We start from the raw sequence: 25,170 nt of genomic DNA, 5'->3' as shown, positions 1-25,170 counted from the left end.
AGTAGGAGGTGTGCAAGAGGCAGCTGATGGATGTTTCTCTCCCATCGATGTTTCTAACTCTCTATCCCTCTTCCTTCCTCTCTGTAACAAATCAATAAAATATATTGAAAAAAAGAAAAAAAAGAAAAGAATGTACTGTGATAGAATTCTTATTGTGTTTTTAGTCTCTGCAGCACAGAGATAAACTAGCCAATACCTAGCTTTGTTGTAAAAGCTTTGAAAAGGGAAGTGTTTTGTACATAGAGAATTCACCTCTTACTACTTAACCCCTGGATCTGAGAAGATAAGTGTCTAACACTAATTGAGATATGGGGATACATAGTTGTGGGAAACAAATGAATAAACTTAGTCTAATCGGTGTTAAGGAAGAGAGTTGCACAAGACACCATAGGAGTGAGTGATCCTCAACCCAATCCAATGAAATCAATCTCGGGGGGGAATAGGGCCCAGACATTAGCGCGCGCATATATATATATATATATATATATTTTTTTTTTTTTTTAATTGATTTCAGAGATGAAGGGAGAGGGAGAGAGAGATAGAAACATCAATAATGAGAGAGAATCATTGATTGGCTGCCTCCAGCAGATCCCTTACTGGGAATCGAGCTCGCAACCCAGGCATGTGCCCTTGACCAGAATCAAACCCGAGACCCTTCAGTCCCCAGGCCGAAGCTCTATCCACTGAGCCAAACCAGCTAGGGCTCCCTTTCCTGTCAAAAATCATTTCATAGACTACACATATTGAACAATTTAGTCTGAATTGCTGTGTGTAAATGTTTACTTAATCAAAAGTTTATTGGTACACTAAGTTTCAAAAACACTTTGAAAAATTGCATAGGGTTAGATAATTATTGAGTTTTGAAACTAACTGTTCAGTATATCAAATTGTCAGGAAAACTTTTTAAAACTGAGGCTTGGTCAACCTTACTTTTTCATTTTAATTTTTATGACAGTGTATACCAACTAATACTCCAGAAGTCCAACAAGAGAATGTAAGCAGTCCTCAGGATTTAGCAGGTATGATAATCTGCTTCAATAAAGTATTGTAGAACCTAACAGTATGGTTTTTATTCCCCGATTTGACTGTGGAAAAAACAAAACAGTTGTGTGTTTTTTTGACGGGGGGAGGTCTATGATGGCCTTAAAGTAAAAAAACAAATAAGAAAAACAAATTGAAGTATTTTGTTGCTCAAATTTATAAATTTCCATAGTAAATCATCTTTATCCTTGATAAAATTACTTTTTTGGGGGGGTGTAATTCAGTTTTTATTCTTAGTGATAAGTTGTTTTGAGACTTTTTTAGAAATTAAATGATTTTCTGTTCTTTCATGGTTCAGCTTTTTATTACTAACTTTTAAATTTTGATAGTGAATCTAGTTGGTAATGTACATCATGATGATGAGGAAGAGCAAGCATTCATTTTAACTCTGGTGGAAATTCCAACCAATGCAGTAGAAGAATTTACTGATAACACTACACAGTTAATGCCAAACCCTTTACTGCCAGCGCCCATATTGGTCAAGTCAGTGACTACAGAAGAAAAGGGTGACATGAGGTAATGGATGAACTAAACTGTTTTTGCTAGGAGAAAAATTGCTTTATGAGTCAAATAGTATCGATAGGAACGAGCCATTTACCAACATTTGTAATTCTAGATATCTTATTTAGTAATCATTGGGTAAAGTAGAGAAGAAATCATTTATTTTATATCTGATGAAGATGTCACAAATGTATAATATTTTTTGTATGAAACTTGTGTGGTATTTTATGTATTTTGAAAGCTAAAACACCTACAAATGTAGATCATAAAGTGGCATCTATTAAAGGTATGGTTACTTTGTAAACATTTATATATACCTTAAATTTTGTTACTTTGTAAACAAATATATATCTTAAATGCATTCACAGAAAGATGCAAAAATAGGAGAGGTAACATTTCTATATATTTTTGATACTCATTTTAATTCTTTACAGTAGAATTCTTAAGTTGTATTTAACAGTCACTGATTAAGATGCTTAATTGTCTATTAAATAGAATTAGAAATTGAAGTCTTTTATATCAGAAAGAGACATTTTAGATTAAAATTTAACTTTACAGACATTTTTTATACCTCAGATTTAATTCAGTAGTAGGGAATTTAAGTTCTAAGGCTTTAAGTATTAAAGGAGCTTAATAACCTTTTTTTGGTCATGGCCAAGTATGTGTTAGTTACTTTGAAGTGTTTTTGGCAGTTTTGATTGGAATAACTCAGTCTTTAACCTCATTAAATCACCTCTAATTAATTGATTTAATATTTATGTATTTTCTATGCAGTATGAATTTTCCAATAACTTCAGTTGGCCAGGATGCCATGTGCTTTTCTAATTCTGGAAGAGATGCTTCTGAAAAGCCTCCTGCTAATTTGGATCTTATGTCTAGGAAGAGATTTCATTGTAGGTCTGATGAAAGTGACCATGTTCCTCCTGCCAAAAAATATTCACTCACTTCAAGAGATGATTGTCAAGAATATACCTCTGAGGTAAGAGAGCCACTAAGTAAGATGGCCATATTATAACAGATTGATTTGTTTTTTTCCTTTATATTCTTTATACTAGAGGCCCGGTGCATGAAATTCATGCACTTGGGGGAGGGTCCCCTCAGCCCAGCCTGCGCCCTCTCGCAGTCCAGGAGCCCTCAGGGGATGTCTGATTGCCGAGGAGGCGGGAAAGGCTGCACTCACCAGCTGTGAGCTCAGCTTCTGGCTGAGCGGTGCTCCCCCTGTGGGAGTGCACTGACCACTAGGGGGCAGCTCCTGCGTTGAGTGTCTGCCCCCTGGTGTTCAGTGTGCATCATAGCGACCAGTCATTTGCCTTTTGGTCAATTTGCATATTAGCCTTTTATATAGGACTAGAGGCCCGGTGCACGAAATTCGTGCACGGGGGTGTGTGTCCCTCAGCCCAGCCTGCACCCTCTCCAATATGGGACCCCTCGAGGGATGTCCGACTGCCTGTTTAGGCCCGATCTTACTGGGCCTAAACGGGCAGTCAGACTTCCCTCTCACAATCCAGGACTGCTGGCTCCCAACTGCTCACCTGCCTGCCTTTCTGATTGCCCCTAACCACTCCCCTGCCAGCCTGATTGATGCCTAACTGCTCCCCTCCCAGCCTGATTGCCCCTAACTGCCTTCCCCTGCAGGCCTGGTCACCCCTAACTGCCCTCTCCTGTAGGCCTGGTCCCCCCCAACTGCCTTCCCCTGCAGGCCTGGTCCCCCCCCAACTGCTCTCCCCTGCAGGCCTGGATCCCCGACCCTCCCCCCCCCCCCAACTGCCCTTCCCTGCAGGCCCGGTTGCCCCCAACTTCCCTCCTCTGCAGCCCTGGTCCCCCGCAACTGCCCTCCCCTGCAGGCTTGATCGCCCCCAAATGCCCTCCCTTGCAGGCCTGGTCCCTCCCAGCTGCCCTCCCTGCTGGCCTGATCGCCCACAACTACCCTCCTTTGCAGGGCTGGTCCCTCCCAACTACCCTCCCCTGCTGGCCATCTTGTGGTGGCCATCTTGTGTCCACATGGGGGCAGCCATCTTGTGTGGTGGAGTGATGGTCAATTTGCATATTACTCTTTTATTAGATAGGCTAAAGACTAGAGGCCTGGTACATGAATTCATGCATGGGTGGGGTCTCTTGGCCTGGCCAGCGATCAAGGCCTATTGGGGGGCTGGCCGGGAGGAGGAACCCTGGGAGGTTCGCTGGCTGGCCCCCTGATCGGGGCCAATGGGAGGGCCAGCCAGCCAGGGGATGCGGGGAGAGGCCGCATGAGGTTGGGCAGCCGGACCCCTAATTGGGGGGAAGGGGGCCTTGGGAGGTTGGCCAGCCCCCTGATCAGGGCCAATTCGGGGAGCACCCAAGGGGAGGGACCACGGGAGGTTGGCTGGCCAGGAAGAGGGGCTGCGGGAGTTTGGGTGTGGGAGTGCCCTGACCACCAGGGGGGCAGCTCCTGCATTGAGCGTCTGTCCCCTGGTGGTCAGTATGCGTCATAGCGACTTGTCAACCAGTTGGTCTGGTCGCTCAGTCATAACGGTCGCTTAGGCTTTTATATATATAGACTAGAGGCCCAGTACATGAAATTCATGCATGGGGGTGTGTCCCTCAGCCCAGCCTGCACCCTCTCCAATCTGGGACCCCTTGGGGGATATCCGGCTGCCAGTTTAGGCCCAAACCCACAGGCCATCTTTTTTTTTAAAAGCACGGTACTCCTTCATGTCCCTGGCCATTTTTTTTGCTATTTCTTTTTCTGAACCGTTCCCTTAAAACAGGTGTGGGGAACCTTTTTTCTGTCAAGGACCATTTGGAAATTTATAACATCATTCTCATAAATATTTATAACATCATATTTATAATTATCAACTTAAAAATTAGCCTTCTATATTTGGTCAAACATTGAATTGACTCACGCCGAATGCCTTGGCAAGAACAGACCAAATGATTTCGCAGGCCTTATATGGTACACGAACCAGAGTTTTCTCCACCCCTGCCTTAAAACATACAAATTTCTTTAACTCAACGATCACTATCTTAGGGAAGCCTGATAATACTACGCAGATTCAATCAGCATGCACTGTGTTGTATGTTTTTTAGCACCCTCTGTTTTTTTGTTTCTGGTACTTATAATGTATGTACCACACTGTGTACATTATGTAACCACACTGTGGTAAAGTTAATTTAGCATCTGTATTCTCAAAGGGACACTTGAAGACCAATAGTCCTTAGATGATAGCAGACATCAGAGGCAGTGTATCCTTGTATATCTGATAGGTGAAAAATGGTCTCCCAGAATAGTTTTAATTTCTCTTATTATGAGTAAGGTTTGAGCATCTTTTCATATTTTTAAGCCATTTGTGTTTTCTTTTCTGTGAGATGACTGTGTATTCCTTACCCATTTTTTTAATTGGGGTGTTAATCTTTTTCTTATAGATTTGAAGGAACTCTCTTATATATGCCTGAGATATGAGTTGCAGATATTTTTCCCAATTGGTTATTTGTCATTTGACTATTTTATGTGGTTTTCACATGCAGACTTGTGGTTAACTTTAAAAAAAAATTGTTTATTGTTGAAAGTATTACATATGTCTCCTTTCCCCCCCCCCCACAGACCTCTCCCAGCCTGCTTCATTTTATTTGATAAATGGATTTCTAAATTTTTTTTGTAAATTTTCTTCAAACAGGTACGTTCAAAGGAATTAATAAATGTTTTTGAGAAGACAGGTGAGTGAAATAAATTTTAATGTGATTATATTTTTCTAAGTACCCCTGATTATTTTTGATGCATCTTGTTCAAATTTGGGATTGAAGCAAAGTCTTGCTCACTGTTCTCTAAGAATCATGCTTTTATTATTAGATGATTTTTTTCCCCTGCTGAGATTATGGATTTGGCACTTTGGTAGCCATAAAAGTCTACTTTCTTCCTGTATTTAATAGAAAACCACATCTCTACAGGATTCCTGAGAAAGCTCAACAACTACATTTTAGGAATTAGAAAGCTGGGTACAAAGGAATTTTCGTAGGTCCTTCGCTATACCCTGAGATTAGAAATGATCACTTTGTTAGTTTAAGAAATATTTATGGAGAAATTTTCTAGGTGAAAATATATTGATAAGACTATTCTTGAGAAGCTGTTACTTTAACTTTTAGCTAGCTATATTATTCTTAAGCATCCAGGTAACTCCCTAATTTATAATTTAGCTTATTCTAATTATAATTTAGCTTACTAGAGCATGTTTATGATAGAATGTCATGGGTTTTTTCCTTCAAATATTGAAGTTCCATTGGTTGTATTAATTTCAATATATGTGCTTACCATTTTTTATTTTTTTTATTTTTTAAGGGATGTCTTACAAGGGACAAAGTATCTTCCCTACTTCAGAAAGCACACATACAACACCAGAACCTCAGAAAGAGCAACTTGAAGCAACTTTTCAGAGTATGGGATCTAGACCTCTTGATAAAATAATAGATACACATATAGAAAAGAATTCACCTCAGTTACCTCAGCATAAGGTGATTGTGTCGGATATGAAAGAAGGAGCTTGTGCAGCTTCTAAGTCGGAACAAGTGGATAGCATCACATCATCTTCAAAACCCCCACTATCCAGGTATCTTGAGAAAATCTCTAAGTGCTGAAACTTTGACTCTTTAGATAGAAAATGTTTAGAGTTTAGTATTGTACATTTGGTTTTCCACATTGTCCTTGGTTATTATTTTGATCCTTATTTTATCATGTAGTAGCTGCCAGTGCACATGTAGATGATCTGAGACATAGGGCTAACATCAGAAGTAGTTCTGGATGTTGTTTTATTGAGGTCCCAGAAAATGTGCATTTTTCTCCCTTATGGCATACCAAAGAGGCAAACCATGGCTTTGTCTCTATGAGAGTAAGTGTGGAATTTAAGCCCAAAGCCAGCTTTCCCCACATTATTTTCCTCATACATACTCTAGAAGCAAAGCATTCTGGCTTATGGATAATTATTGTTCTTGTCAGCAGTTTTAAAGTCATTAATATGGTGTTGGTGAGTTGAAGAGGGAGTACATGTGCTAACCTCCACTAAAGGAAAGGGGGGAAGGGCATATGTAGTTTAAAAAGGCATATTTAATGAATCTACCGTTCTTGTTATCTTAACTACAAAAAGTGAAGCTCAGCAATATCTTTTCTGGTCTAAGGGATGTGCTGAATATAGAAGGAGGGAGGCATCATGGGGTTTTGGGTTAAAACAGATTGAGAAGCAGTGTTCTAAATATGGGTCAGCAAATTTTTTTGCCAAAGATCGTGTGTACTACATATTTTAGGCTTTGTGGCCCATATGTCTTTGTTGCAACTACTCAACTCTGCATTTATAGTGCAAAAGCAATCACTTAAACAGATGAACACAACTGTGTTCAGTAAAACTTGTTCATAGAATCAAGTGGTGGACTGCATTTGGCCTAGTTTGCTGACATCTGCTCTAGAGCCTTGCTATTCAGTATGGTCATGGAACCAGCAGCATGGACATCATTTGAGAACTTGTTAGAAATACAGAACCCAGACTCCACCCCCCATTAATTCAGTCAGAATTTTCATTTTAATAAGATCCCCAGGTGATTTGTATGCACTTTTAAGCACTAATTGTATGCACTAATGCCGTATTACTAGTACATATTCCATTATAGGATTAATGGAAAGAAGTTGGTATTAAGAATGTGTCTTCCTGGATATTCTTGACTATCTTTATGTTTGTATTTCTAGACCTGGCAGAAGACCCCTGGGATTTTTGTCTTTAATATGTTCAAGGAATAATTTGGAGTCTGATGAACCTACTCAGGTTCATAGAAAGAAACGCCTAAAACCCCTTATACCTATATCAAGACAGAATTTGAAAAGATCCAATCCACTTAGTGAAAACCAGAAAAAAGTTCAAGAGTCCTCTGATACGCATCCATCTCCAAGTGTTGTTAATACTCAATCTGAGAATATTGGCAGTTCGGCAACTCAGGTATGTATGTGATAACTACTTGCTTTATTGTTTATATAGAATGGGTTGGATATCAGACTCGGCTAGTAAAAACATGGCAATTGTTATTTTTATTTGAATATCAGAAATTATTGCAGAGCAAATCTTATCTATCTCCTTCCCATCATCCTCCCCACTCACCACTATATTGAAAAAAGATAAGGTAGGAAGTTACAGCTAGTTAACTAGTACAGAGCCATTGAACTAGCCGTAAATAGACCCTTAATTGCCATTTCTTTAAAGCAAAGACTCTTCTGACCTATAATGGAAGCAAAACAAAGCAGTGCTTACATTTTATTTACTTGCCAAGAAATGTCCTGACACCTATAAGAATTCAAGGTAAAATTAGAATTTGTTTGTAGGTTTTATTTTTATGCATTCCGAAGCTATGCATATGGGAAGTACTGGGATGGAAAAATCTGTGAACCTGTATCAAAGACTTCAGAAGAATATTGGGGTGACTTAAGATCTCAATAAAGGCTGGTGATCTCTAATTGGTAGCATGAAACTTGAAGGAGTACTTTTGTAAAAAAAAAAATCTTTAAAAATTTTTAAATTTTTTATGTTATTTCCCAGAATTATTTTCTGAGACCAAGATTTTCTGAGTCTTCATTACCGTGTTTCCCCGAAAATAAGACAGTGTCTTATATTAATTTTTGTCCCCAAAGACACGCTAGGTCTTATTTTCAGGGGATGTCTTATTTTTTCCATGAAGAAGAATACAGTACACTTTTATTGTTAAATGAAAATAAAGGAAATTTATTACCTGTATACGGTACAGTAGTACAGTAGTTGTCAACACAAACCAGACAAACTGTGAATCCTACAGTATCAAGAATTTACTCATTTATTCAATGACAATCATGTCATCATCTTCTGGAACATCATCATAACAATCCAATTCCTGAATTTCCTGGTGAATTTCTTGTGACTCCATTTCTTTCAGAATCAGTGGACCAAATCTCTCATGTTTAGCAATAGCACTGTCTTTAAATGAGTACTTCTTGTCAAGGTAGCCTGCTCGCAGTGCATTTGCAATGCAACTGTCAGTGATTTTCTCCCATGAATTCTTCACCAAAGTCACAACTTCTTGCAGTTTAGGTTTCACAAAGTTTCCACGCTGATTTCTCTCCATTCTATTTTCAATGTAGTCATTAATTTCCATGCGCAAATTGTCTTTGAATGGCTTGTTTATTGCAATATCAGGAGTCTGGAGATAGGCCGTCATTCCTGCGGGAATCATTATCTGATCTATTTTTCTTTCGTGAAGAAATGTCTTCATGTCTTTAGCGCGGTGAGTGCTGGCTGCATCCCAGACTAGCAGACCTCTTTGGCTCCCTCGCATAACAAGCGGCAGCATTAAATCGACCCACTTCCTTATAACTGCTTGTGTGGCCCAGGCTGTTTCAGTTTCAAGAATAAAAACGCCCAAAACACGCTCAATCTTTTCCTTCTTGCCCTTAGAAATGATTAAAGGTGGGATTTTAGTGCCATCCAGACAAATTGCCAAAATACAGGAAACACGTGCACTTTCGTAAGCAGTGGAGGGAATGTACGCTAAGGAGGCACCCCGCTGTTCAATTGTTGTTTGAGATGATTGGCCCATAAACACTGCAGTTTCATCCATAGCAATCATGTTGGAAAGATTGTATTTAGAGAAGTCAGCATCATCAATAAAGGACTTGAATGCAAGTGCTCGCTTAATAACTTGAGTATCTTCCAACCTAAACAATGTTGTAGATCTTCTTAAAGACAGTTCACTTCGCTGAAGGAAATTATCCAGCCAGTGTTGTGATGCTTTGAAGTCTTTGGGGGCTATGTCAAACTGTGGTGCCATTGCAAGGACAAATTCTTGAATCTGAGCCCTATTCACAACCAAAGCCTTTGCTCTCCTGTCAACAACCCATTCACAGATCAGGTCTTCCAGCTTGGAAAATAATGGTTGCCGACCTGATCCACACTTGCGCTTTTTAGCATTTCCCTTGTCCACTTGTTCAATGAGGTTACCATACTCTGCTTGCCATTTTTGGACCAATCAGATACTCAAAATCTTCTCTTTGCAGAAAGCAGTAAGATTTCGGCCCAAGAGTCTTCCACGATTCCTTTCTTGTACTCCACGGAGTAGCTTTTTCTTTTTGCGCTCATTTCTAAGGGTAAAAAAAAAAAGGGATTGGGGTATCAAGGTGGGGGGAGGGGGATCACTCAAAATGACACAGGTGGGATCAGAGGGGAGAATCAAAATGGCACAGGAGAATCAGAGGGGGGATTACCATTTTAGTAACCCCTTTTGATCCTCCTGTGTCATTTTGATTGTCCCCTCTGATCCTCCTGTGTCATTTTGATTGCCCCCTCTGATCCTCCTGTGTCATTTTGATTGCCCCCTTTGATCCTCCTGTGTCATTTTAAGTGATCCCCCTCCCCCCACCCCTGTGCCACTGAACACCTTCACCAGACATCCCCCCTACCCCTTTATCAGACATTTACCCCCTGGGGCCTGCCTGGGGACTGTCACTGGGCTTGCTGGGGCCTGGATCTGGGCTGGAGCAGGGTCTGCCACTGACTGAGAACCTTCAGTCATCATGAAGGCGGCCGCGAGCATCAGGTAGTGTCACCAGAGACAGACCAGCACTCACCACCTTCGCCGCGTCCCGTCCGCTCTAATCCTCCTGTTCTTCTACACGCATCTGCGAAAGTCTCCTCCTCTCTCCCACCCCGCGCTCACCTCTCACTCCGACCTCCGCTCCGCCTCCACACAGCAGTGACGTCAGGACTCCGCGTAACGTCACTGGTTGCTAGACACAAGTCGGGGCGGCCCTAGCGACCAGTTTACAGTAAATTAATTTTCATTCTGAGACAGAGCCTGAGGGCCTTATTTTCGGGGGGATGCCTTATATTTCACTCAGAAGGAAACCTGTAAGTAGGTCTTATTTTCGGAGGATGTTTTATTTTCGGGGAAACACGGTATTATTGCCAAATTACTTTGGAGAACAGTGCTGTAATTACCAGCAGCACTGCAGTGCCAGTTCAATCACGTACTTGCCAGCATTAGGTAAATAACTCTTCAAATAAAATTTTTCTTACTTAATAGTAGAGGCGTGGACATGCCATTTCATTTGTTTAATTTGCATTTCTTCAGCTATTAGTGACTTGGTGTGTTTTTTTTTAAGTATTTACTAGATATTTTATTTTTTCCTTTTTTATCTTGCTAATTTATAGATTTCAGGATCTTAGTGTTTTCTTAACCATTTGTGTGAGATTTTTTTAAATAAATCTTTATTGTTCAGATTATTACAGGTGTTCCTCTTTTTTTCCCCAAATAGCTCCCCTCCACCTGATTCCCCACCACCCCATGCACTTACCTTCCGCCTCTGTCTTCATCCATAGGTGTAAGATTTTTGTCCAATCTCTTCCCGCACCCCTCACACCCCCTTACCCCTAAGAAGTGTCAGTCCACTCCCTTTCTATGTCCCTGATTCTATTATATTCATCAGTCCATTCTGTTCATCAGATTTTTTATTCACTTGATTTTTATTTTATTTTATTTTTTTATTTTTATTTTTTTAAATAAATCTTTATTCAGATTATTACAATTGTTTCTTCTTTTTCCCCCCATATGTCACCTCCACCCGGTTCCCACCCCACTTTCTGCCCTTACCTCCTCCCGACTGTCCTCATCCATAGGTGTATGATTTTTGTCCAGTCTCTTCCTGAACCCCCCCATACCCCTTTCCCCCTGAGAATTATCAGTCCACTCCCTTTCTATGCCCCTGATTCTATTATATTCACCAGATTATTCTGTTCCTCAGGTTTTTAATTCACTTGATTTTTAGGTTCACTTGTTGATAGATATGTATTTGTTGTTCATAATTTTTCTCTTTACTTTTTTCTTTTTCCTCTTCTTTAAGAATACCTTTCAGCATTTCATATAATACTGGTTTGGTGGTGATGAACTCCTTTAGCTTTTTCTTATCTGTGAAGCTCTTTATCTGCCCTTCATTTCTGAATGATAGCTTTGCTGGGTAGAGTAACCTTGGTTGTAGGTTCTTGCTATTCATCTCTTTGAATATTTCTTGCCACTCCCGTCTGGCCTGCATAGTTTCTGTTGAAAAGTCAGCTGACAGTCGTATGGGTGCTCCCTTGTAGGTAATTAACTGTTTTTCTCTTGCTGCTTTTATGATTCTCTCTTTGTCTTTTGTTCTTGGCATTTTAATTATGATGTGTCTTGGTGTGGTCCTCTTTGGATTCCTTTTGTTTGGGGTTCTGTGCGCTTCCTGGACTTGTAAGTCTATTTCTTTCACCAGGTGGGGGAAGTTTTCAGTCATTATTTCTTCAAGTAGGTTTTCAGTATCTTGCTCTCTCTCTTCTTCTGGCACCCCCATAATTCAGATGTTGGTATGCTTAAAGTTGTCCCAGAGGCTCCTTACACTATCTTCATATTTTTGGATTCTTTTTTCTTTTTGTTTTTCTGGTTGGGTGTTTTTTGTTTCCTCATATTTCAGATCTTTGGTTTGATTCTTGGGGTCCTTTGATCTACAGTTGAATTTCTGTATATTCTTCAGACAGTGTATGCTTAATTTCTGACTAGTCCTTTTCCATTTTTTTGGCATTCTTATTAAGATCCTTAAAAGTCTCACTAAGTTCCTCAGAGGTTTTTAGAAGATTCTTGAGTAACCTTATAAATATGGTTTTGAACTCTATATCCAGTAGTTTGCTTTCCTCCATTTCTTTCATTCGTGACATGTTTCTATCTCTCTGCATTTTGCTGCTTAACTGTGTTGATGGAGTGGTTTCCTGTGGTAGGTTACCAGTGGTTCAGCCTATCACCTGAGGTGGACACTCTTGGTGCACCCCTTTGTGGGCTGAGTGCAAAGTCTTGGTGTAGTTAAGCCTTGATTGCTGTTGGTACACTGAGAAGAATTGACCTCCTGGCCAATTGGCTGTGAGGACCCGCTGTGTCTATAATGGAAGAACTGCTGTGCTGGAGACACGCTTATGGGGCAGGACTTGCTTCATTGGGGCTTTGGTGCTCACTGAGTCTGCCTCTTGAATGTGTCACTTATGGATGTGAGGAGTTTAAATCTGGTGTTGTCTCACACTGACCACTAGATACACTAGCTTCTGGATCTCCAATGGGGTGCAGGTCAGCTACTGTCTGAGGCCACCCAGCAGGAGCTACAGCGAGAACTACAGTTTTCTCCTCTTTGCTTGGGGTTTGGAGGTTTTGGAGCTGTCTGACCAGAGCTGCAGTTTGTTAGGTTAAGCTGTGATAGGGCAGACCATTTATATGCAAAAGCCGCTGGGTGGAGCTTGGGTGGGTTTGTAGATTGTGTGGGGTGGGGTCTCAGGGAGTCACTCGGCTAGGGCGTGGCATACAGCGATGGCTGCCAGTCAGCCGTCTCTGCATCTCCGCATTTCCAAGTCCCCGCATCCTACGCCCCAGCGCAGTAAACAATGATTGCTGCGCGCATCTCTGGCAAGAAAGCCACTCTCACTTTCCAACCCGATGGCAGACAGTCCAGCTTCTCTCCCTGTAGGAGTTTGGGTCCCCAGCATCTCCCCAGAGACTGGAGTTCAGAGTAATCGGGAGTTGTCTCCCTTCGGGTTGAAAAAAGCAGCGCACCCAGTCGCCCGCCACCAGCCGGATTCGCGCGCCTCCGTACCTCAGCTTTTCAGCGCTTGTGCACGTCTCAATGCTCTTTTCTCTTTCCTTCTAGTTGTAGAACTTCCACTCAGCCAGCTTTCCCGTGCTTCTGGGTGATAGCCGTTTTGTCTTTTAGTTGTAGTTTTAAAATTGTTGTGTGAGGCAGCAGTTTAGGTGTTTACCTATAAGGCCATCTTGGTTCCAATCATCTGTGAGATTTTTATGTTTGTAAAAAAGCCATGTGCCTTCTAGCTCTTTGCTGCAAGTAGTTTTTTCAAGTTTACTTCTTTAAATTTTTGAGTTTTTTAATTTTTTTAAAAAAATATATTTTATTGATTTTTTTTACAGAGAGGAAGGGAGAGAGATAGAGAGTTAGAAACATCGATGAGATAGAAACATTGATGAGCTGCCTCCTGCACACCCCCTACCGGGGATGTGCCCGCAACCAAGGTACATGCCCTTGACCGGAATCGAACCTGGGACCCTTCAGTCTGCAGGCCAATGCTCTATCCACTGAGCCAAACTGATTCGGGCTGAGTTTTTTTTATATACATAAATTTTCAATATTTTGTCAAATCTGTTACTTTTTGCAATTTCTTAAATTGCTTTTATGATTAGGGAGTTGTTCTTTTTTAATAATATATTTTTCTTGATTTCTCAGAGGAAGGGAGAGGGAAAGAGAGATAGAAACATCAATAATGAGAATCATTCATCGGCTGCCTCCTGCATGCCCGCCACTGGGGACTATGCCCACAACCCAGGCATGTGCCCTTGACCAGAATCGAACCCGGGACCCTTCACTCCGCAGGCTGACTCTCTATCCACTGAGCCAAACCAGCCAGGGCTGATTAGGGAGTTTTTATCCAGAGATAAAAAATTTTCAGTTTTAAAATTAATTCTATTCATAGTTATTGACTTTGGTATATAGTATGAGGTATATTTGGTACATAGTGAGAGGCAAGAATCTAAACTAAATGTTATTTTAAAATTTCTATTTTATTATTATTTTGAATAAATAATATATTCCACATCTTAAAATTCCTAATCTGTGAAAAAGAACTTACAGTAAAATGTTTCCCACAGGTGTCCTTTAGCTTCCTAGTTCCCCTTTTCCACAAATAATCAGTTTGTTTTTAATTTAATAAATCTTTATTGTTCAGATTATTACAGTTGTTCCTCTTTTTTCTCCCCATAGCTCCCCTCCACCCGGTTCCCATCCCACCCTCTGCCCTTACGCCCCCCACTGTCCTCATCCATAGGTGTACGATTTTTGTCCAGTCTCTTACCACACCCCCCACACCCCTTTCCCCCCGAGAATTGTCAGTTCACCAGTTTATTCTGTTCATCCGATTTTTTATTCACTTGATTTTTAGATTCACTTGTTGATAGATATGTATTTGTTGTTCATAATTTTTATCTTTACCTTTTTCTTCTTCCTCTTCTTAAAGAATACTCTTCAGCATTTCATATAATCCTGGTTTGGTGGTGATGAACTCCTTTAGCTTTTTCTTGTCTGTGAAGCTCTTTATCTGACCTTCAGTTCTGAATGATAGCTTTGCTGGGTAGAGTAATCTTGGTTGTAGGTTCTTGCTGTTCATCACTTTGAATATTTCTTGCCACTCCCGTCTGGCCTGCATAGTTTCTGTTGAGAAATCAGCTGACAGTCGTATGGGTACTCCCTTGTAGGTAACTAACCGATTTTCTCTTGCTGCTTTTAAGATTCTCTCTTTGTCTTTTGCCCTTGGCATTTTAATTATGATGTGTCTTGGTGTGGTCCTCTTTGGATTCCTTTTGTTTGGGGTTCTCTGTGCTTCCTGGACTTGTAAGTCTATTTCTTTCACCAGGTGGGGATAATTTTCGGTCATTATTTCTTCAAGTAGGTTTTCAGTATCTTGCTCTCCCCATAATTCTGATGTTGGTACGCTTGAAGTTGTCCCATAGGCTCCTTATGCTATCTTCATGTTTTTGGATTCTTTTTTCTTTTTGCTTTTCTGGTTAAGTGTTTTTTTGCTTCTTTGTATTTCAAATCTTTGACTTGATTCTTGCGATCCTCTAGTCTGCTGTTAGAACTATGTATAATATTTTTTATTTCAGTCACTGTATGTTTAATTTCTAGTTGGTCGTTTTTCATAATCTCGAGGGTCTTGCTAAATTAATCGGCCTTTTCTAGAAAATTCTTGAAAACCCTTATAACCGTGGTTTTGAACTCTATATCCAGTTGTTTGCTTTCCTCCATTTCTTTGGTTTGTGATCTGTTTCTTTGTCTCCACATTTTGGCTGCTTCCCTGAGTTGATAGCGTGACTTTGTGTGGTAGGTGTCCTATAGGGCCCAGTGGCTCAGCCTCCCCAATTACCTGAGGTGAACACTGTTGGTGCACCCCTTTGTGGGCTGTGTGCACAGTCTTGTTTTAGCTAAGCCTTGATTGCTTTTGGTATCACTGGGAGGAATTGACCTCCAGATCAATTGGCTGTGAGGATCAGCTGTGTCTATGCTGGGAGAACTTCTGTGCTGAAGACACCCTTATGAGACAGGACTTGCAAAAGCCTCTGAGCTCAGCTTGGATGGGGCGGAGTCTTCGGGCGGAGCATACAGCATTGGTTTCCCCATCATCCCTGCCCTAATAGACCCCTGGGTCTCAGTGTCCCATGGTAATTGCTGCATGCACTTCTGAGAGAAAGCCGCCCTCGAGTTTCGCCCGCTGCCAGACAGTCCAGTTTCTCTCCGAATGAGTCTGGGTCCCCAGAGTCTCGCCCGGAACTGGAGTTCAGCGCAGTCTGGAGCTTTTGTCTCCCTGCTGCTTGAGAAAGGCAGCCGCTCACTCAGTTACCAGTCCTCTCCACACGTGCGCATCTCCGTACCTCTGCCTTTTGCAGCTCCTCTAAGTCTCAGTGTGCTTTTCTCTTTCCTTCTAGTTGTAGAATTTCCACTCAACCAGCCTTCCTGTGGTTCTGGATGCTCTCCATTTTGTCTTTTAGTTGTAGTTTTGAAATTGTTGTGCGAGGCAGCAGTTTAGGTGTTTACCTATGCCGCCATCTTGGTTTCTCTAGTATTATCTGTTTTTGGTTTACTTTTCCAGAGATACTTTATGTATACACAAATATGAACATTTTTGTTTTTTATATAAATAATAGTATACTGTTCTCTTCCATACTGCTTTCTCTTCCTTACGGTACATCTTGGAGATGTTTCCAAAACAGTAAAGAGCTCCCTCTTTCTCTTGCTTTCTTCTTAAAAAATTTAAAGTACACTTTATGTTGAGATCACTGTAGATTCACACCAGTTGTAAAAACGAATACAGGGAGATTCCAGTATATATACCCTTTATACAGTTTTCCCCAATGGTAGCATCTTGTAAACCTATGGTACAATATCACAATCAGGATATTGACATTGCTACTGTCAAGATACTGAACGTTCTGTCATCACAGGGAACCTTTGTGGTGCCTTTTTATAGACACACCCACTTCTACCCCACCCCCACCCCACTCTCTCTTTTACTTCTGGAAACCAGTTCTCCATTAAATTTTTCAGAAAAGTGATGTACTAGTAAAATTGCATCATATTACTGGTATATATAGTTGTGTAAATGGATTCATACATTTGGAATTGGCATTCTTTCATTAAAAATAGTTCCCTACAGAGTCATTTAAATGGTTTGTGCATCAATAGTTTTTTTCCTTTTTATTGCTGAATAGTAGTATTTCATAGTGTGGATGTACCAGTTTTGTTTATCTATTTATCCATTGAAGGGCATTGGGAGTTGTTTTCAGTTTTTGGCTATCCTATATAATAAAGAGGTAATATGCAAATTGACCATCATTCCAACACACAAGATGGCTGCCCCCATGTGGACACAAGATGGCCATCAGAGGAGGGCAGTTGGGGGCAACCAGGCCAGCAGGGGAGGGCAATTGGTTGGGACCAGGCCTTCAGGGGAGGACAGTTCGGGGGGGACCAGGCCTGCAGGGGAGGACAGTTGGGGAGGGCCAGGCCAGCAGGGGAGGGCAGTTGGGGGGACCACATCTGCAGGGGAGGGCAGTTGGGGACACCAGTTCTGCAGGGGAGGGCAGTTGGGGGCAACCAGGCCTGCAGGGGAGGGTAGTTGGGGACACCAGTTCTGCAGGGGAGGGCAGTTGGGGGCAACCAGGCCTGCAGGGGAGGGGAGTTAGGGGGGGGGCAGGCCTGCAGGGGAAAGCAGTTGGGGACACCAGTTCTGCAGGGGAGTGCAGTTGGGGGCAACCGGGCCTTCAGGGGAGGGCAGTTGGGGTCAATCAGGCCTGCAGGGGAGGGCAGTTAGGGGCAACCAGGCTGTCAAGGGAGGGCAGTTAGGGGTGACCGGGCCAGCAGGGGTGGGCAGTTGGGGGGACCAGGCCTGCAGGGGAGAACAGTTGGGGGAGACCAGGCCAGCAGGGGAGGGCAGTTAGGGGTGACCAGGCCGGCAGTGGAGGGCAGTTAGGGACAATTGGGCCGGCAGGGGAGCAGTTAGGCATTGATCAGGCTGGCAGCAGAGTGGTTAGGGGGTGATCAGGCTGGCAGGCAGAAGCTGTTAGGGGCAATAAGGCGGGCGAGCGATTGGGAGCCAGCAGTCTTGGATTGTGAGAGGGATGTCCGACTGCCTGTTTAGGCCCGATCCCACCAGGCCCAGATTGGAGAGGGTGCATGCTGTGCTGAGGGACACCGCCCCCCACCCAGTGCAGGAATTTTGTGCACCGGACCTCTAGTTATGAATAAAGCTGCTATGAACATTTGTATACAGATATTTGTTTTCGTTTGTTAGGAATAAGCGCTATCCTTATTTTTTATGATGATGATAATAGTCCATTGTTTGGGCATACCATAAAGTAATATTGGTCTCATATGGTAGGCATTTAGGTTATTCCTAATTATTTGCTATTTCAAACAATGTAGTAATAGCAATAACTTATAAATGGGCCATTTTGTATATTTATCTGCAGGTTAAATTTCCTAGAAATAGAATTGCTGCTCAAAAGGAATGATTATTTTTTGGCAGATACTGGCTGATGGTCCTCTATAGGGATTATATCAGTTTCTGTTTTTTCAGCAGTAGATGAGAGGGCCTTTTCCCTCACAGGAACATGTTAACAATTTTCTTTTACTTTTATCATTCTTCTTAGATATATAATGAGCACGTATGAGTAAGGTTGAGCATCTCTTCTTGTATTTGAATCATGTATGCTTTTTCTGTGAACTATCTGTTCATATCATTTGACTTTATAAAGAATTGGTTATATGTCTTTTTCATATTGATTTGTAGAAGCTATTATTACGTTAAAGCCCTCTATGTGTGCTATAGGTTGTAGATATGTTATTCTCTGTTTGTCATTTGTCTTTTGATTTTATGTATGGTGGTTTTTGCTATGCAGACATTTTTTATTTTTACATATAGATGAATTTCAGTCTTTTATGGCTTATGGTTTTCCTGTCATTTAAAAAAACACTCCCGCCCTGACCGGTTTGGCTCAGTGGATAGAGCGTTGGCCTGCGGACTGAAGGGTCCCGGGTTCGATTCCGGTCAAGGGCATGTACCTTGGTTGTGGGCACATCCCCAGTGGGGAGTGTGCAGGAGGCAGCTGATCGATGTTTCTCTCTCATCGATGTTTCTAACTCTTTATCCCTCTCCCTTCCCCTCTGTAAAAAATCAATAAAATATATTAAAAAAATAAATAAAAATAAAAAGACACTCCCTACCCCCCAATCCAGGCTTATAAAAGTTTTCCCATGGTATTTTACAGTAGATTTAAAAAAATTTTTTTTCATTTAAATCTTTTGATCCATATAGAATTTCTTTTGGTGAAGTATAGGCCTGACTTTTCTGAGATGGTTATATAGTTGTCACCATCATTTATTGAATAATCCAACTTTTCTTATTTTCCTTTTAGAAACATCACTTTTATCAGATACTAAATTTTCATCCATATGTGTTGGGGGTATTTCTAGTCTCCTATTTAATTGATGTATATGTCTGTGTCTGTGCCAATACTATCCTGTCTTAATTTTTGATAGATTTATAATTCTTAATATTTTATAGAATTGCTTTAATTTGTGATGATTCCTTTGGGTACAGTTTTGTTTCATGTCTATTTTTATACTGGTTATTAAGCTATTGTCGTAGTGCTCGCTTTGGCACCACACATACTAAAATTGGAATGATACAGAGAAGTTTAGCATGGCCCCTGTCCAAGGATGACACGCAAATTTGTGAAGCATTTCATATTTTTTAAAAATACACGTAGCCATATCAATTGATGCAGAAAAAGCATTTGTCAAAATCCAACACTCTTTCTTGATAAAAACCCTCAGGAAAGTGGAAATAGAGGGACCATACCTCAAGATAATAAAAGCCTTAAGGCTTTTATTATCTTGAGGTATGGTCCCTCTATTCCCACTTTGGCTCTTCTTCAAGTGCCTGGTTGTGGACACTTTTACATTCTTCTTTTGGTAAGGAACGATCACAAGAAACCTAAAAACATGTTCAAAGTCACTAATCATCCAAGAGATGCAAATCAAAACAACAATGAGGTACCATCTCACACCTGTCAGAATGGCTATCATCAACAAACGAGAAGTGCTGGTGAGGATGCGGAGAAAAAGGAACCCTCGTGCACTGCTGGTGGGAATGCAGACTGGTGCAGCTACTGTGGAGAACAGTATGGCGTTTCCTCAAAAAACTAAAAAAGGAACGTCCATTTGACCCAGTGATCCCACTTCTAGGAATATATCCCAAGAAACTAGGAACACCAATCAGAAAGGATATATGCATATGTTCATAGCAGCACAATTTATAATAGCTAGGATTTGGAAACAGCCTAAGTGCCCTTCAGCAGATGAATGGATTAGAAAACTGTGGTACATCTACACAATGGAATACTACGCTACTGTAAAAAGGAAGGGACTCCTACCATTTGCAACAGCATCAGTGGACCTAGAGAGCATTATGCTAAGTGAAATAAATCAGTCAGAGAAAGATAAATATGACATTATCTCACTCATTTGTGGAATATAATGAACAACATAAACTGATGAACAAAAACAGATCCAGAGACAGAGAACCATTGATTAGACCAGCCGTGGGCAAAGTACGGCCCGCGGGCCGGATCCGGCCCGTTCGGCTATTCTATCCGGCCTGCGGAGCCGAAAGAGCGGAGGGTTCTCTTGCTCTCCCCTCCACTCCTTTACTTTGAATTTATATTAGTTCACACAAACACTCCATCCATGCTTTTGTTCCGGCCCTCCGGTCCAGTTTAAGAACCCATTGTGGCCCTTGAGTCAAAAAGTTTGCCCACCCCTGGATTAGATCATCAAACCTCAGAGGGAAGGCAGGGGAGGGCGGGGGGAAAGGGGAGAGATCAACCAAAGGACTTGTATGTATGCATATTAGCATAACCAATGGACACAGACACTAGGGGCGTGAGGGCATGAGCGGGGGGGAGAGGAGGCAATGGGGGGATAAGGACACATGTAATATCTTAATCAATAAAGAAAAAAACCCTAAAAAATATATTGTCATTCTAGACTTAATGTTATGTTTTTCTATTATTGTTTAAATTTTTTCATTGAAATTAGGTTGATGTAATGGATCATGTATATACTTCAATTAACATAATCATGTCATGTTCATTTATTATAACTAATGCTGTCTTATTCACAAAACTCTTACTGTGTTTAGGATTATTTTCTTAATGTAATAGCATAGAAATGAAATTATTAGATCAGCGAATATATATTTATGCTAGATTGCTTTTCAAACAGATATCAATTTAGACTGCCATTACCAATATACAAATGTTATATTGCATACTTATTTTTATTATCTTTTTAGGTTTCTTGTGATCGTTCCTTACCAAAAGAAGAATGTAAAAGTGTCCACAACCAGGCACTTGAAGAAGAGCCAAACACAGTCTCTGAATATTTCTTTAATGATATTTTTATTGAAGTGGATAAAACAGAATGAAAGTTGTGTTGTTTTTTTTTTTAAGTCTAGGATTTCCAGACTTAAAAAGCATCATGTTTGTTTTTCTTTATGCTGAAAATTTTGAGTATTTAATGAGCTTGATTTGAAGTTTCCATCATCAGTGGGAAACATTTCTAAGGTTCCTTTTATTCTGATTCAGCATTTTGGAATTACCAAGCAATTAAGACTGCTTTTTCAGACAGAAATAGTACCTCTTGTTTACATTTTGACTCTTCCTGTACTGAAAACACATGGACATTTTGGAATGTTGTTCGCCGATAAATGTCTGTATAAATCCCAGTGCTGATGTATTTGGAGGTGGATTATATTTAACATTTAGCAAACTACTTTTGTGAAGGTTCTTTCTGTTTGGATTTTATTTGGGTGATTAGGCCTTTTTAGTTGCCTCTAAGTATATGAAAGTCAATTGTTAAAAACTTTTCTATTACCAGCTATTTGACTGACTGAAAAATATGTATTTTTCTAATTCATGTTAACATTAGTCCTAATTGAAGAACTAGTATTTAAACTTATTATTTATAAAGATGAAACATCAAAAAGCTTATTTATTTTTAAAAATTTTATTTAAAAGGATATTCAGTTTTAATTATTTTCACCCCTCAGATATGGGTAAAGAAGGCATTAACAATTTGTCTCCTTTCCCTCTTTAATTTTAAAGATATTTAAAGTGATGTAACTAAAAGTATTTGGATACTGTATATGTTTTGAATACATTTTTTTCTCATAGTTTTAGTATATTGACTTTGTACTGTGAATGTTTTGTTTTTCTTATTTCTTGGATAATCTCAGGATTTGTATGGAAAAGAAAACACCTTACCTTCATTTATGAGGCAAATTTCCATACAAAACTCAATCTCCTTTAACACACACACACTCACACACACACATTCCTTTTTAAAGAAAAATAATTTTTTTAATAGTTTTCCCCCCATTAAATTCTGCTTAAGGAATATTTAGGCCTTTAAGTACAGAACATAATTGTGATATTAAAAACAGAAAATAAGACTATTAAGGCAGTGATTATTAATATGAACTTGAGTTGTTTTCAATTTTATGATTTACATATGTAATTCTATTATTCACCCAAGTAAATCTTCAGTGTAGCTCAATTAAACTTCTCAAAAAGCAGATTTACCCTGAGCTGATAAAAAAGTAGTCAGGAGTCAGAAATATTTTTTCGCAAAATAGTTTTGAGTTTGTTTGGGCCAGATGGCCTCTGTGGCAACTACTCAACTCTGCCATTTCAGTTGAAAATAGCCACAGACAATACTTAAATGGTGGACATGGCTGGATTGCGATTTTAGTTTAATCCTCTGTGTGAGACAGTAATTTTCTTACCTTAAGGTGCTGATGTCTTTAGCTATGAGATATTTTTGTCATTGAAGTTATAAGTTGTGCCTAACAAAAGTATTGATTGCATTATGGGATGATCAGTATTTCATGGGGAGATATTTTAATGACTAGATAATTGTGTGTGTATATTGAAAAAAATGGAGGACAATTTTCAAGTTCGTTAGTAAAATTGGATATGGCTCAGGAGGAAGTACAACAGTAATCCTAACTTATTAAAAATGTTGATATTAGAACATTTCTTCATTTTATTATAGTAAAATTTATAGTTTAACTTTTTTTCATAAAAGTGGATCTGTAAATATGAGTGGAAATTCTCTGTAGGTATGCATTTATTTATTTCATGTGATCATAAGAATCATGGTAGTAAATCACATTGCTATTTTAATGCCTTGTTTTTATAACTTTTTAAAAATCTCATTCTGAAAAGGTTTCTATCATTTGATTAATATTAATTTGGTTGTTAGGTTGCCACAATCAAACTATTATTTTATCTCTTGTATAACATTTATGTTTTAACTTTGTTAATGTCTGTCTCTTGTTCATCTGCAGTGAATTAATTTTATGAAAGATGTAACTTCTTACTATATAAGGATTAATTTTATCTTTTGGGCATTTATTGTAATAGAGAATCAAGTCACCCAACTAAATTACCCTACTATTTTATCCTTAAAACTAACCTTGGAGAAAGAGAACCTTAATCAGTGTATTTATTTACCTTTTAAGGTAGAAAGACGTGTTCGTACCTATATTTAATCTAATTCATGTAAAGATGATATTGGGAAGAATTTGTATTTTATGAATCTTAAAGGAGATATGATTATAAAGGTCTTTATTTTTTCTTGATATTTCCTCCTGAACACTTACATCTTAGCAAATGGTGAACATGATGGATTAAAAGACTAATTTGTTGGTAAATGATTAAGGCACAGATAAAAATATGTCTACTGTTTACCACTATATTAGTTGAAATAGAAGTGACCATGTATACATACTATCTTGCTTGAAGAAGTCTTTGACAAAAAAGCAATATCTGTCATTTGTAAATTTTCTTGTTTTAAAGAAAGCAATTATGTTCTACAGATATAAATTATGTAAATAAAAGTTATTTTATATTATTTTTGTTGTGTCCTTAATGTTTAGTTAACCAAAACTAGAAGTTTTCACTACAGCTTATACTTTCTTCTATAAAAATAGAGTATGGTCATCCCTTGGTATCTGTGGGGATTGGTTCCAGGATCGCACGTGGGTACCAAAATCTGAGGAAGCTCAAGCCCCTATATAAAATGGCATAGTGTTTACATATAACATATGCATATCCTCCAATATACTTTAAATCATCTCAAGATTACTTGTAATTCCTAATACATAGTAAATGCTAAGTAAATAGTTGCTATACTGTAGTGTTTAGGGAGTAATGACAAGAAAAATAAATCTGTACATGTTCAGTATAGATGCAACCATTCTAGGCTAGCTATGTCAGCAACAACATAACTATTTTTGTTGAATATTTTGGATCTGCAGTTGGTTGAATATGAAGTTGGTTGAATGCAGATGTGGAACCCACAGATATGGAGGGCCAACTGTAAAACTGGAAGAATTCATCTTTTTTCTTATATGCATGCTGTGAAGAATATTTTTTTGATATTGCAAGTATAAAGAATAGACTTTTCCCTACATGGGATACATCTAAAGAGTTGCTTTTTTATTTACTCTTTGTATAATAAATTTCCTATATGATAAAAGAGTAATATGCAAATTAACCATCACTCTGCTACACCCACAAGCCATGCCCACCAGCCAATCAGGAGCAAATATGCAAATAAACCCAACCAAGATGGCTACGGACACAGAGAGCAGGAGGGAGGCTTGGGTTTCTTCGGCGATGGAGGAAGCCAAGCTTTCCGCCTGCCCTTGCCGGCCTAGGCCTCCACTCAAGGCTACAAAGTTTCAATGATAGAAGATACATAAACCCAAACAGAAATGGTGGCAGCCACTGAGCTGGAAAGAGCAGGAGGCTAGGGTTGTCCCTGGTGATGGAGGAAGCCAAGCTTTCCGCACACCCTGGCCAGCCCAGGCCTCCGCTTAAGGCTACAAAGTTTCAATTGTAGAAGATAGATAAACCCCAGATACCAGGGCCTCTGCTTGGGTTGCCAGGGTGTGTGGCCATCCTGCAAACCACCACAGGTCCCTCACTCAGGCCGCCCCACACCCAAAGGGAACCCCCACCCTGATCCGGGGCACCATTCAGGGCAAACCAGCTGGCCCCCACCCGTGCACCAGGCCTCTATCCTATCTAATAAAAGAGTAATATGCAGATTGACCATCACTCCAACACACAAGATGGCTGCCCCCATGTGGTCAAAGATCCTGCCCCCATGTGGACACAAGATGGCCAGCATGGGTGGGCAGTTGGGAGGAACCAGGCCTGCAAGGGAGGGCAGTTGGGGGCAATCAGGCCAGCAGGGGAGGGCAGTTGGGAGGTACCAGGCTTGCAAGGGAGGGCAGTTGGGGGTGATCAAGCCTGCAGGGGAGGGCAGTTAGGGATGACCAAGCCGGCAGAAGAGGGAAATTGGGGGCGACCAGGCCTGCAGGGAAAGGCAGTTGGGAGGGACCCAGGCCTGCAGGGGAGAGCAGTTGGGGGGGTACCAAGCCTGCCGGGGAGGGC

General features: G+C 40.3%; 1 protein-coding gene across 5 annotated transcripts in view; it reads left to right on the top strand.

The window, feature by feature from the left end:
• BDP1 (BDP1 general transcription factor IIIB subunit) overlaps nucleotides 1–23,618 on the top strand; it is a 111,020-nt gene extending 87,402 nt beyond the window's left edge. For 4 of the 5 annotated variants that reach the window (XM_080681828.1, XM_080681827.1, XM_080681826.1 and 1 more), the window contains 7 exons: nucleotides 956–1,019; nucleotides 1,371–1,557; nucleotides 2,317–2,521; nucleotides 5,199–5,238; nucleotides 5,858–6,125; nucleotides 7,253–7,499; nucleotides 21,000–23,618. In XM_080681828.1, coding sequence (XP_080537954.1) covers nucleotides 956–1,019; nucleotides 1,371–1,557; nucleotides 2,317–2,521; nucleotides 5,199–5,238; nucleotides 5,858–6,125; nucleotides 7,253–7,499; nucleotides 21,000–21,131 — 1,143 coding nt within the window. In that variant the 3' untranslated portion in view covers nucleotides 21,132–23,618. The remainder of the gene's footprint in view (nucleotides 1–955; nucleotides 1,020–1,370; nucleotides 1,558–2,316; nucleotides 2,522–5,198; nucleotides 5,239–5,857; nucleotides 6,126–7,252; nucleotides 7,500–20,999) is intronic. The other variant, XR_013961293.1, reaches the window with a different exon arrangement.
• The last annotated feature ends 1,552 nt before the right edge of the window (nucleotides 23,619–25,170 follow it).

The sequence above is a fragment of the Plecotus auritus genome, assembly GCF_963455305.1.
Source record: "Plecotus auritus genome assembly, chromosome: 7".
NCBI lineage: Eukaryota > Metazoa > Chordata > Mammalia > Chiroptera > Vespertilionidae > Plecotus > Plecotus auritus.
Note: the sequence above shows the minus strand (reverse complement) of the source record. Positions and strands in the feature narration are given on the sequence as shown.